The sequence below is a fragment of the Pyrus communis genome, chromosome 14 (genome assembly GCF_963583255.1).
Source record: "Pyrus communis chromosome 14, drPyrComm1.1, whole genome shotgun sequence".
Taxonomy (NCBI): Eukaryota; Viridiplantae; Streptophyta; class Magnoliopsida; order Rosales; family Rosaceae; genus Pyrus; species Pyrus communis.
In genome coordinates this window covers 8,279,198-8,291,996 of record NC_084816.1, presented here as the reverse complement: position 1 = coordinate 8,291,996, position 12,799 = coordinate 8,279,198, and the positions used below count along the sequence as shown (strand labels likewise).

Here is a 12,799-nt window from a genome sequence, read left to right as displayed (position 1 = left end):
TTCTCCACTAAAACCAATGTTTCGACCGCAGACTGTTTCCACCACCCTCTTCAGCAATCTCAATTTGGAATTTGTCCTAGTAATCATTCATCCGTTTGAGAGATTTCACTTCCTAGTTTTTTAAAAGTTGGAATCAACTTATGGAAATGAAGGAGAAGAAGACGTCTTATCTCCCTTGACCGCCATGCATCCTTTGGTTGTGGCATGGTGCAAAGGTGGTTATAAAACTCCTAGACTTTGTACTTCTTTCTGTCTTTCTATGTTTACCATTTGAGTACTATATAGTATAAGCATTCAATGAGTTATGTAGAACATATATACGTTAGAGACACAAATAGTGTGTTTGAATAAATGAACTAAATAAATAATAGACAGTGTGCTTACCAAATGAGGCCATTGTCAACGAACTCTCAATTTCGAATTTTTTTGTAGATTATTGGACGAATTCTTTATGAAAGAAAAACAGATTCTTTTCTTTAATCTTCCTAAGAGCTCGCAGTCTTTGCTAATTGAACGTGTATTTGTGAGTGCAGGGACTTCATCTCATATACGTTCTTCCATTAGGATTTGACTAATAACATGTATACTCCATCAACAACAAGTAATCATATTTAATAAGTTGAAACATAGCGTATTTCGCTAATCAATATATTTTATGTTCCTACACTACACATACTTGTTTTTACACGTTCTTGGCGCGATTTTCTTAGCTTTTTCACTAAAGTCTTTGAATATGATTGATATGCTTTAGTCACATCGCATAACCTGTTCAAGAAACATCTGTTTTTAGCCGTTTATGCCGACCCCTCTAAATGTGTTTAAATTTCACATGTTGAATCATGTAATCTTCTAATTACCCTTTTGCCACACTATCTGATTGCTTCAAAGAAACTTAATTCCTTTGATTAATGTACCTAATTGCAGACAAGTCCTCTCCTTAGGCGTGACTCTAGTTTTACTCCTTTCAGCCTTCTTCCTTTGTGTGTCAAAAGTTAAATTATGAACTTCAACATGCTTTAAAACTATCGGGAGAACAAACACTCGAAAAAGGGGAACCACTTATTACACTAGCTAGATTTATTTACATGGTGTATTTAATTGACGTGTAGCTGCCACTTAGCACTACGATCGAGTAATATTTATCTTCATTTATAAGTGAAAAGTCTTAAATTCGATTATCGCTAAAAGTGATTGGAACCACATTATTGTTAGCCAATTGTGAGTCTTAGTCCACTTCCACATCCAATGGAGGATTCAGGATTTCAAGATCGGGAGGTCCCAACATAAAAGTTCAAAAAATATATATATATATACACATTAGACTAATTTGGTTCATATCACTATTTTCTATTGAATTTGGTTCATTGAATAAATCAAAATTAATCTCAAATGTAATAAAACCAACAAATTCTCCTCACCAACATAACGTAATTAGTGACTCTACAAGTTAAAATTTGTTAATGTAACATATATATTATTAATTGGGAGTTGGGACTAGAGTCTAAGATTAAAAAAACTTATATGAATTTGGAGGAAATAAAATTAGGCAGCTAATGGCGGTAGAACGGCAAATGGTGGTGGGGAATAGGGTAACTTGGGTTTAAAGTTGGAAGGTTGCAACAATTGGGGCTGAGAGTTCTTAAATATAATTTGGAGACACTGAAAAAAGACCGAAGTTCTCGAGCTCTATAGAGAAAACAAAGATATTTTAGTTTTGAAAATTTTTATAACGACCTGGCTCAAAAACGTTGTCGTTTTGGCTAGGTCTTTTAAAACAAAAATTAAAAACCTCTTCTTCTTCTTTGTTAAGCACTGCTGCTTGCATATTCATGGAAGCAACAAACCTATCCACTACACGTGCCCAAATTGTTGGAGGGTCCTAAAGGTCGATCACAAGTGTTTCTTCGAGCTTCTAAAGGATCCTGGGACCCCCCAGGTCCCTGTATGGATCTGCCAGTGCCCACATCCCCTTAATTAGATAATATCGTTTGTTTAAAAACAAAAATTCACGTGCATGTAAATATGTGTTAATATTAAACACTAAATTTTAAGGGTTTTCATCTACTCGGACCACTCGCATTGTACATGAGACTGGTTATACCACATGATATTACCCTACAAATTAAGGGTCGTCTTCATTCACCCTATCACTCATATTATTACATGTAATTGGTCATAGTAATCATATTTCAGTACCATATACAAAATTTTGTTCGTCGTGATTTTGAGTGCATTTGAAGCTTAACCCTATAAAGAAGAGGGCTTATTTTGGTTTCTAAGGTTGGTGTTATTACAATGAAGAAAGTGGATCGCCAAACCAATCATTGGAAATTTGATCCTATTAAGATGTTACTATTGAATGTAATTTCAAAAGGATTATGACTTGTATATACGTGGCTCATGGATCTTGCTTAAAGTTGGTTTAAAGTAGAAAGAAGCTCTATGTACGTTTATGCTGATGGGGAATCTAAAAAGCAGTTTTCCCTTTGAATCTAAGTTGGCTTTTTCCTTGCAATAAGGAAACAGGGAAGAAGAATATAGACCCAAACAAAGATCCGGAAAATTACTGGGTTGATTGAATTATTATTTATTATTTATTAATATATGGTGTTTTTAGTGGTGGAGCTAAATTTTTTAAAAGGCATAATATCACCAAAAAAAAAAAAAAAAGCTTTATTAGGTCATTTCGTTAAGCACCTAGTAAGCATATGTCAATTATTGCCAACATATGTCAACAATTACTATTATTTGTAAAGGCTCGTCGAGGGTGGATGCAGAGTATAGTGGAATAATGTTGAAGACTATTATGGTTTGTCAACAAAGGCATTTATCGAGTTCATGATGTGCATAATAGAGTCGCAACACAAGAAGAGAAAAAAAGGAAGACAAATATGATAGAAGAAGTAGAAGGAATATGTTGTAATTTAGTTTGCTTTAACTGTTTATATGTGCCAAATACAATATATAAACAAATATACATGGAGCTTTTGAAGTTAATGAGATTAAAGACAACCAATGACTAAATGCTGGCATCGTCTTCGAATTCGGATTGGGAGAAATTTTGATTTTAATTGATGAGGAATAATTTAAGAAAAAATGGTTTGAATTTTGGTGTCCAAAATATTTGACCAAAAATAAAAATAAAATAAGAATGTTCCCCAATCGTCGGTGATGCACTATTAAGCAGGGTAAGCGGAGTAGTGATGGCGATGCTTTGTTGCCTTGCCATTAAAAAAATTGAGGCCCGCATGTGACCTTTGCCACCCTCCATATTTGAATCCGTATCACAACCACCGACGCTTATCCAACTTAAATATATTAAGGATGAATGATTTTATTTTTTAAAAAGAAATTATAATCTTTTCGAATTTTTGTATTTTGAATTTGAAATGTTTTCTGATTTGTATTTCGTAATTTTAAAATTTTAAGTTGCTTCAAAGCTTTTGATAAATAGAAATGTCTGCCAGAATCCGCAACTTGGTTACCTAGCACGACGGTTGTTATGATTGGACAAATCATAAAGAAAAAATGGAAGTGGATGTGGATGTGGATGTGGATGTGTGCATATTTTTGTGGTAATAAATGATCATTTACTAGTCATGTGAGGAAATGTCGTACGAGAAAAAAATAATATAGCTATTACAGACTTTACAATCAATACATGAAAATCTACTATCACTTGTAGTTGAATCAAAATCTAATTATCAATGTCAAGTAAAAAATCAAGGAAATTCTTGAGAAATCTACTATCACTTGTAGTTGAATCAAAATCTAATTATCAATGTCAAGTAAAAAATCAAGGAAATTCTTGAGACTGAATCAAGTTTCAATGCTAACTTGCAAACCGTCAAAATTAATCCAACCATCGTGAGTCGATTGCCTAGGCTTGAGTCCATAAACCCTAATAATTGCCTTTTGAAAACTAATTATTTGTCGGCGCTCTATGTGCTTTCTTACCTACGTCATTGCCTCTTGGTCACCGATTCATTCTTCAAAATTAATTACTAAACCTGAAATGTTCATTATTCCTTAAACTAGAAAACAAAGTAGAATGCAAAGTAAAGAGTATAACTTCTCTAGAGGGTGTAAGTGTAACTATCATATAGGATTTAATCATATAACAAAATAATATTGAGGAAAATAGTTTGAAACTGGAAAACTTTAAAGTACGCACGTTGTGGAAGTTGACTGAAAAATGAACAAAATCTGAATCTGATTGGGAAGTGAGACCTTACCGTAAAAACGCGTGGGGCAGCGGTGCACGTGAATCCTCCTCCCCCTGCTGAGAGAGAGAAAAAGAAAACCTAAATTCCAATCTCAGACAAACGCAAAGTGGGCGCAGAGCCATCTTCTCCTTCTCCTCCTCCTTCTCCTCTGCAACTCTCTCTCTCTCTTCTCTCTTCTCTCTTCTCTCTCTCTCTCTCCTCTGAAACAACAGACAACCACCAGCTCTCTCTCTCTCTCTCACTCTCTTTCTGTGAAAGTTCTGACAGGGACAATGACGGCGGTCTCCGCTGATGTCGCCAAGCTAACGAAGCGTGAGGTGCCTACACTCGCATCCCCCCCCCCCCTCTGTCTTTCTCTCTTCTTTACCATTTCATCTTCTTCTCTGTGAATGAATGAATTTCATGTTTTCATTCGCTGCTTTTAGGGTTTTTCAGAGGTTTGCATTTTCTCTATTTTCTGTTCACATTTTACTTTTTATCCTGTTTGGTTCGCCAGAAAATGAAATTCGAAAAATACCCAACATTTCCCTTTCAATTTTCTTCTATTTTTTACTTATTTTTAAGACTAAGTATTCATGGAATTTGTTGTACTGCTGCTGCAGTTGTGCAATTGGCATGCAGTGCGAATTAGTGTTTGGTTTTCTTAAGCGTTTTTTTTTTAAATTTTCCCAGCATTTTCTCGGAAGCCAAACAGTGTACTTCGGGAATTGGGATTGCGAGCGTGTGCAGTTATAAGATTTTAATTATAGTTATAATTTTTTTGTTTTTGTTTTTTTCTCTGGTTTAGTAAAAGTAAGTTACCATTTTATGCTATTGTTTCTGATTCAACATTGATGATGAAATTAATTGGATAATTGAATATTCAGAGCCCCAATTTGGGTAACCTTCTATTAATTACGATTTTCTACCCAATTAAAAACGCTTTCCCTCTCTGAATTTATGACCAAAACCCCCAACTATCCAATCCCATCCAATCCAATCCCCCTGAGATAACTTTTCCCTTTTGACTTCTTACTGTGATATCTCTCCTTTTTTTATGGATTTTTTGGCTTATTTTTTCCATTTTTTTAACACTACATATATAGCAAGCAATGCCATGCTTCTCTTGTTTGTCAATACATCTTAATTAATTAAAAAGTTTTCGTATTTAAATTCTTGCTTCCTCTGCCGTTGGCCTTTTGCCACTGTAAACAGAATATTAGTGACATGGATGGTTCTTTGCCCGCCGATGGGGCCTTCAATTACGAGAGCTTCCTCAGCACAGACATCCTCAGCGCTCTCGATTTCCCAATGGAAGACATCGATGACAGTGTCGAAGATAACGATTGGGACACGAAGTTCCAAGACATAGAGCCGCCGCCTAACATTGATCAGTTGCTTGGTCCAGGAATTTTTAGTTATGATGACGAAAAGAAACATACGAACCTCTCCACTCCGGTGAGATTGTTATCTTATGTTAGGGACGTAAAGGTTATTATTCTGTTTGTGTTTTTACTGTGGAACTGTCTTTGTGTTTACAGTATATATGCATTACTCTGTTAAGTTGTTACGCTTCGCACTACTACGTTGAATACTTTCTGCTAATGTGGCCCGGAAATTGGTTTCAAGAATTTTTCATCCGTGCATAACTATTCGTTGTTGTATATCATGGGCAATTTATTCTCGTTGGATGAACAAAGTATGCATAACTAGTTATTGTCTAGTGCTTTATGAATGCATTTAACCATTTTGATGTACCAGGAACTTTATGGTTTGGCAAAGTGTAGTGATGATAGATAGCCTACTTATATGTATAATTTGAAAGAGGATGGAGATAAGTATATTTCTCTCGGAATCAGAGCTTCCATGATATGTGATTACCTCTTAGGTTTGAATTTCTCTGCCTGCTCTTGTATTTCCTTAAGTGAAACTACGGCCCTGCAAATTTGACATGTTGTTGAAGGTTGTAAATCATATGTTGTTCTTGTAGCGGTAAAAATCTTGTTAAACATATATTTTCATTTAGGTTATGGACTCTTGGACTCACTAAGTCATGATGGAAAAGACCAAAGATTCATTGGTAATGTGTTCTGAAAAGTAGCGTAGGCATTGCAATTCTCTGAGTAGCGTTTTATTATGTAGCCTATGGATAACATTTTGGTTGCTGAAGGAAGATTTCCATCAAACCTATATGAGTACTAGAGTTTAAATTGTAAATGAATCTGAACGATATATGACGTTGGTATTGATTTCTCAGAGAACAAATAGAATTGAACATCCAGGCTTGTTCTTGTTGACATGATTTATATAAGATATACTTATTTCACTCATAGAGAAAACTGCTTATATGCATCTGTATTTTGTCTCAAATTAATTTTTGGCTTCCCTTCGAAGCGTTCTTTTTGTCCATCCATCTTGGTGGTGTTCAATTTTAGATTATCCTTTGAATACTAGATGTCCGGATAATGGCTTTGTGGTCCTTCATATAAATTACCGATAATGTTCATGCAGTTGATGGTGAAACAGGTATGGTAATTAAACGACTTTGTGTTTAGGAATGATAGGATTGTACTTTTTATTTTAAAGATGTGTGCATTTTTCTTGTGGCGATTCTTGTAAAGAAATTTGAGGTTTTATACTGTTTTAGCCAACAAATGCCAACGTAGGTCCTTCCCTCATCTCCCTTTTGTTTTTTATTTGGTTTCAGTATGGACATATGTATCAGCGACCGCAATTCCCAAGTGTTACTTGTGAAACCATCCGCAGCAGAGTTAGCCTTCTCAAAGATGACCTTGAAAGCATTGGCTCTTGTGCTGCTCAATTTGAGCCCAAATTTGAAAAGCGCACCCGAAGCAAGCTTTCACGAAGCAGGCGTGCAAACCCAATTATTTTCAGTACACAGTTCATCCTCAGTACCTCATCCAATTCCTCTGCCTCTGAAAATTTATATCGTTGGGATGCTTGTGAATTTGACTTAGAAGCCTCTCGCACAGAGGATACATCAAACACTGCCAAAAGAAAACACAAGAAGAAAACGGGAAAGCTCTCCACGGACGAAGCAGGTGAGAGTCGGGAGACTAAAAGATGCGCGCATTGTCAAGTGACGAAGACCCCTCAGTGGAGGGAAGGGCCACTAGGACCGAAGACCCTCTGCAATGCATGTGGGGTTCGGTACAGGTCTGGCCGCCTCCTTCCAGAGTACCGCCCAGCAGCAAGCCCTACATTCATCGCATCAGTGCATTCGAACTCGCACAAGAAGGTGATCGAGCTGAGAAGCAAGTCTTGCCAAGGGGCGAGTATGGGGATTTTATCGTCGGGACAGTAGGAGATTCAGATAGCAGTAGCAGTAGTAGGGGTAGTCATTTATTCCATTATATCTGGAAAATGAGAACAGTCTTCGTAGTTGAGATACCTTTCTTTCTTTTTGTCTCTGTTTTATTGCTTTCTGTTCTAATTTATTTGATGTGTTCTTTGTGTACATGATGGAATAAGATCGTCAGAAAGCAGTCGTTACCTCTTATCAAGGAAAAAACTAGAAGAGCAAAACAAACAAAATAGCTCTTGATCTCCGAGTTCATTCGTGAGGATCGACTTGTGATGCCCCAGTCCAGATTTATTAATGAGTAGGTTTGTTTCGGCTCTTGCTTTTAGTCCCGTTCTTCAACCAAAATAAAAAGACATATTTGACATTCATTGAAAAAAAAAATGTTTCCTCAAGTAAGTTTGAACTCTATTCAAACTTAAAAATGGAAGTCATTGATTTTTCAAATTTGATAGGAAAAAAAGATAATCAAAATTCAAATGTACTGCCTACAAATAAAGATTTGTAAATTGGTTTGGTGTATTAAATTAAATTTATCTATATTTAATTAATCAATGGAAGTAATCCAGTTAAATGAATGATACTATCAGAAACAATAGCTGTCGAAACTCTTTTAAACTGCAGCAAAGAGATTAAACTTACTTTTAGCGGGATAATATTACTTTAAAAAAAATTGATATATTCCCAGGAGAAAAAAAAAAAGCAAGACATATGAAAAGTTGCTTACAGATTAAATTTTCTCCTTTTTTTATTTTTAATTTTTTATCGGAGATTAAATTTTCTGCTTGTTTGGGGTAAAATACTCCAGAATATATTGACCAAGCTTCACATGGGAGTTTCCTCCAAAAGGTCACCAAACAGGACGAGATCTGGATCTATAATATATATATGAAACTTTTAATGGAAGGGATTTTCATTTTTTTATAAAAATGAGGATTAGTAGTAAAGTTCACACCATATTGAACTTTAATGAGCCAAACCGTCTATTTTTCAAGCTGCACCTTATATATCATCCTTACAAAATATTAGCCAAATCAGAAATGTTTAAGACATTTTATCTTGATAATTAAATAGGCAAATGGTTTCGAATTGATTTGAATTTTTGCAAGGATGATCTATGAATCGAGACTTACAAAATAGACGATTCGGATCATTAAAGTTCGATGTGAAGTAGACCCCTTACCTGATTTCCATTAAAAATAAAAAAATAAAATAAAAAGAAAAAAGAAGAAGAATCCCTTTGCATAAGGGCCTGATATATATAATTGTCTTTACCTATGATAGTATACAGGATGAATCATGATGAGCTGAGTTGATAAAACCATCTACTCCATGTGCGAATTATTGAGTTGAGAACTTGAGGTGATCCACTAATTATCACTCTGTCTGCTCAAAATTTATAATCCAATTTGATTGGAAGTGATTAAATTACATTTAATGTTAATCACTTTCAATTTAGTGTTTTTTTAACAAATAACATTATTTACATTAAGGGGATGAGTGGCTTAGCCTTACAATAAGTTAGCAATAATGTAGTTCAAATTTGCCTTTAACGAGAATTGAACTTAAGACCTCTCACTTACTAACGAAGAGGAATACCACTAAACCGTTGTACTAAGTAGCCTTTAATTTAGTAAAATTTCACAAACACTACTTTGATTAAATTTCTAATTGACCAAATAAAAACTCTTGTTAATTAACCACTTTCACTTATTAAGGGTTTTGTACCAAGCATTGACATGCGTAACACATGTTGCATTTTGATGAAATTTCTAACAGCGATTAATAGAGGTGATACATCTACACTAAGAAGTGTATTTTGGTTAGTAAATTGGCAAGACTTTTGTTTGGTCGGTATTTGTGCATTTCTGTAGCTAATGGTCCAGACAATGTTTGTACAAATTTCTCTTTAATTATTATATATATTGAAAATATACGACATAAACTGCAATTCAAAACATATGATTTTAAGTTTTCATCACAAATTATTCTGAGATTTTCACAACAAAGTTATGTGAGAAGAAATTTACAAATATCTACTTGAAACAAATCATATACAAATAACTACTTGAAACAGATCATTTACGAATTCTTCGCTCCTATCTTTGTAATAATTGGGCATTTCTATTATCTCTCTTCCTCACTTGAGTCTTTTAGGAATTTGAAATTTATTGAATTTTGTATGAATTGAATTGGAAAAAAAATTTTGCGAGGGGGAAACCTAGGGTTCTTCGAACCCGTGCACTTGCACCATGCAAGCTGCAAGCCACCAGGCCAGCAGCCTGCGATGGCCCAGCCCAAACATTGAATCCCGGCCGCAAGCTTGAACCAGAATGGTGCGTTTAAAGCACCTTGTCCCGACCCACATCCTGAAGGCCGGGTCATCCTCGTCAATTTTTTCCGACGAAATACCATCGGCAATCGTGCAAATTGGACAAAACCCATTGTTTTCACCAACGCTTTCTAGAAATTCAAGAAGAATTTCATGGGTTTTTCATTTGAATTCAATTAAATTCATTCGGTCCTCTCTCCTTCGATGTCGAGATCTCTTCTCCATCGACAAACACTGGTTCTTCAACGAACCATGGCTTGCCCGACCTTGAAACACTGCCTAACGCGGCGCCGTCGACTAAAACCCCAACGTTCTTCTCTGATGCACACACCCAGCATGCCTGGGATGTATGACCCGCAACCCTTTGGGCCCCTTATCGGCCTAACGCTCGAACCTCAATCGGTTTTGGGCCTGCTTCCTGAAACCCATAACATTTCCTTTGGCCCAATATTTCCCCGGCCTACAAAGAAATAAAAAAAAAACAAATATCTTTTGGGCTCGCTTGAAGCGGCCCGTATGAAAAGACTTTTTTTTAAAAACCTCTAGGCTTACCTGCTGCAACCCACCCCCTATCCCGCCCTCCTCGTAGGCTTGTAGCTTACACCTGAGACCCCCAGCCTAATTTTTGGGCCTAGGACACGGATCAATTTTCTTAAGCCACCAGTGGGCTTAGTTTTTCTTTTGGACCCCGAGTTTTATTCGCCTAATTATTTTAGGCCTAATGGATTTTATATTTTTTACCCACACTTTAATTTGGCTCGAAGTCCAAATAATTAAATTCAATTATAATTATAAACCTAAAAGTTATATTTTTGCATATTCTTGTTGCATATTTATGTATATATTTGTGTTTGCCTGTAGGAATATTTGAACCTGAAGTTCATAATTATTTCAAAACATGAAGTTTCTTACAAATATGCCTTATTTGAAAACCTGAAGTTTTCATTTAAAAACATCACCCATGAAAACCCAAAGTTTTTCATGCAAAATTAAACCAATACATGTCTATTAGAACCTATATGTTCTACTCCTATGTGAATGGATTGATTTTTCTCCATTACACTAACCATATCTTGTCCATCTATTTTGTGATAGGAACATGTCGAATTTGAACAAACTTGACTTCACTGCTTTGGAGGTCTCTAGAAGGAACTACCTTAAGTGGGTCCAAGATGTGAAGCTCCACCTCACTACCAAGAACTTACGTCTCACTATTGAAGAAAAGACGGATAACCCTATTGGCGAAGCTGAAAAAGCCACGGTTATGGTCTTCATTCAAAGACATATCCATGATGCCTTGCAAACTGAATATCTTGCTGAGGAGGATCCATATGCACTTTGGATCGTTTTGGCTGATAATTTTGATCACCAAAATGACATATTCTTGCCTGAAGCAAGACACAACTGGCAGCATTTGTGCTTCCAAGACTTTAAGTCTGTGAATGAATATAATTATGATGTTTGTCGAATCCGATCACTTCTCAAGTTTTGCAACGAAACTTTGACTGAAGAGGATCTCCTAGAGAAGACTTATTCGACATTCTATGCCTCTAATATTGTCCTGCAGCAACAATATAGAGCTCAAAAGTTCACTAAGTTCTCCAATTTGATCTTTGTTTTACTTCTCGCTGAAAAGCAGAACCAACTGTTGATGAAGAATCATCAAGCTCGACCTACTCGGGCGACTGTTGTGCCTGAAGCACACTATAGCACCAACCAACTCCCAAAACGTAAAAAAAGGCATGGTAGAGACAGCCAAAAGCCATCCCACCAAGGTCAACAGAGTCGAGGCCCATCTAAGGGAGGAAACAAAGACTTGAAGCGCCCCTCGCTCCGAAGGCCCCGAACTTCAAAAATAAGGGCAAAGCACCTGAAACCATGAATGCGGACATGTGCTATCATTGTGGTTCAAATGACCATTGGTCCCGTGTTTGCGGAGCTCCCAAGAAGGTTGTAGATGAATATCATTCTCGTCATAAGAAGTTTGAATCAAACTTCGTGCAAGTGGACGAACTGGAGACTACAAAGATGGAGGTTTCTGGCTTTCAAGAGGATACCACCCCTATGGAAGATTAGAATCTTAGACATAGACTTATCTTTTAGTTGAAATAAGACAATATGGCCGAATTCCACCTAGTGGCCGAACCCCTCCTTTGGCTTTCAAGAGAATACCACCCCTATGGAAGATTAGAATCTTAGACATAGACTTATCTTTTAGTTGAAATAAGACAATATGGCCGAATTCCACCTAGTGGCCGAACCCCTCCTTTGTTTTTGGTTGATTTTTGAACAATTTTTCCTTTATGTTTGGATTATTTGTTGGTGATTTGTTTTTTGGATATTAAGTTTTAATTAATTACCATCCTTGAATAAATGAAATTATTTTGAATTGATATTTGTTTTTATGAACTTTTATGCATGTGACCGATTCAAATTAATTTTTTATTCTAGGTATGACTAGTGGGAAAGTTAGTTGTCTAGCAGATAGTGCAACCACGCATACAGTTTTGTGTGAACACATTTATTTCACTAACTTCATACCTAAGAATGCACCTCAGACAACCCTCTCGGGCCCATCCAATCTGATAGAAGGATACGATAAGGCACGTATAATGTTGTCCAATGGTACAATCTTGACCATTGTTGAGGCACTCTATTCTCCATGTTCCTGAAGAACGTTGTTGAGTTTCAAGGACATTAGAGATAACAATTACCATGCTGAAACCCACGTAGAAAACGAAGTTGAATTTCTGTACATAACTTTCTACGAATATGGCCAGAAGCGTATTCTAAAGAAGATGGAGCATATCCCAAATGGTTTGTATATTACAACCATAAGCCCCATAGAATGCCACTATGTGGCCGGCCCTACTACTGGAACCGCACACGAAATTACACTTTGGCATGATCGTTGGAGACATCATGGATGAATAGGGATGT

General features: G+C 36.2%; 2 protein-coding genes across 2 annotated transcripts; both read left to right on the top strand.

Annotated features, from left to right (window-relative positions):
- Positions 1 to 4,397: 4,397 nt before the first annotated feature.
- On the top strand, positions 4,398 to 7,838 carry LOC137715785 (GATA transcription factor 11-like). The gene is made up of 3 exons (XM_068455132.1): positions 4,398 to 4,543; positions 5,421 to 5,663; positions 6,913 to 7,838. Exons 1-3 carry the CDS (start codon positions 4,499 to 4,501, stop codon positions 7,528 to 7,530), a joined length of 906 nt encoding a protein of 301 aa, XP_068311233.1. The 5' UTR covers positions 4,398 to 4,498; the 3' UTR covers positions 7,531 to 7,838.
- Positions 7,839 to 10,958: 3,120 nt separating this feature from the next.
- On the top strand, positions 10,959 to 11,741 carry LOC137714322 (uncharacterized). The gene has a single exon (XM_068453561.1). The coding sequence runs from the start codon at positions 10,959 to 10,961 to the stop codon at positions 11,739 to 11,741; it is 783 nt and encodes a 260-aa protein (XP_068309662.1).
- The last annotated feature ends 1,058 nt before the right edge of the window (positions 11,742 to 12,799 follow it).

Excerpts from the sequence above, each read along its gene's own strand:
- LOC137715785 (XM_068455132.1), top strand. The coding sequence starts at position 4,499 with ATGACGGCGGTCTCCGCTGATGTCGCCAAGCTAACGAAGCGTGAG. Across the intron at positions 4,544-5,420 it reads CCAAGCTAACGAAGCGTGAG|AATATTAGTGACATGGATGG; the intron begins GTGCCTACACTC and ends CACTGTAAACAG. Across the intron at positions 5,664-6,912 it reads ATACGAACCTCTCCACTCCG|TATGGACATATGTATCAGCG; the intron begins GTGAGATTGTTA and ends ATTTGGTTTCAG.
- LOC137714322 (XM_068453561.1), top strand. The coding sequence starts at position 10,959 with ATGTCGAATTTGAACAAACTTGACTTCACTGCTTTGGAGGTCTCTAGA.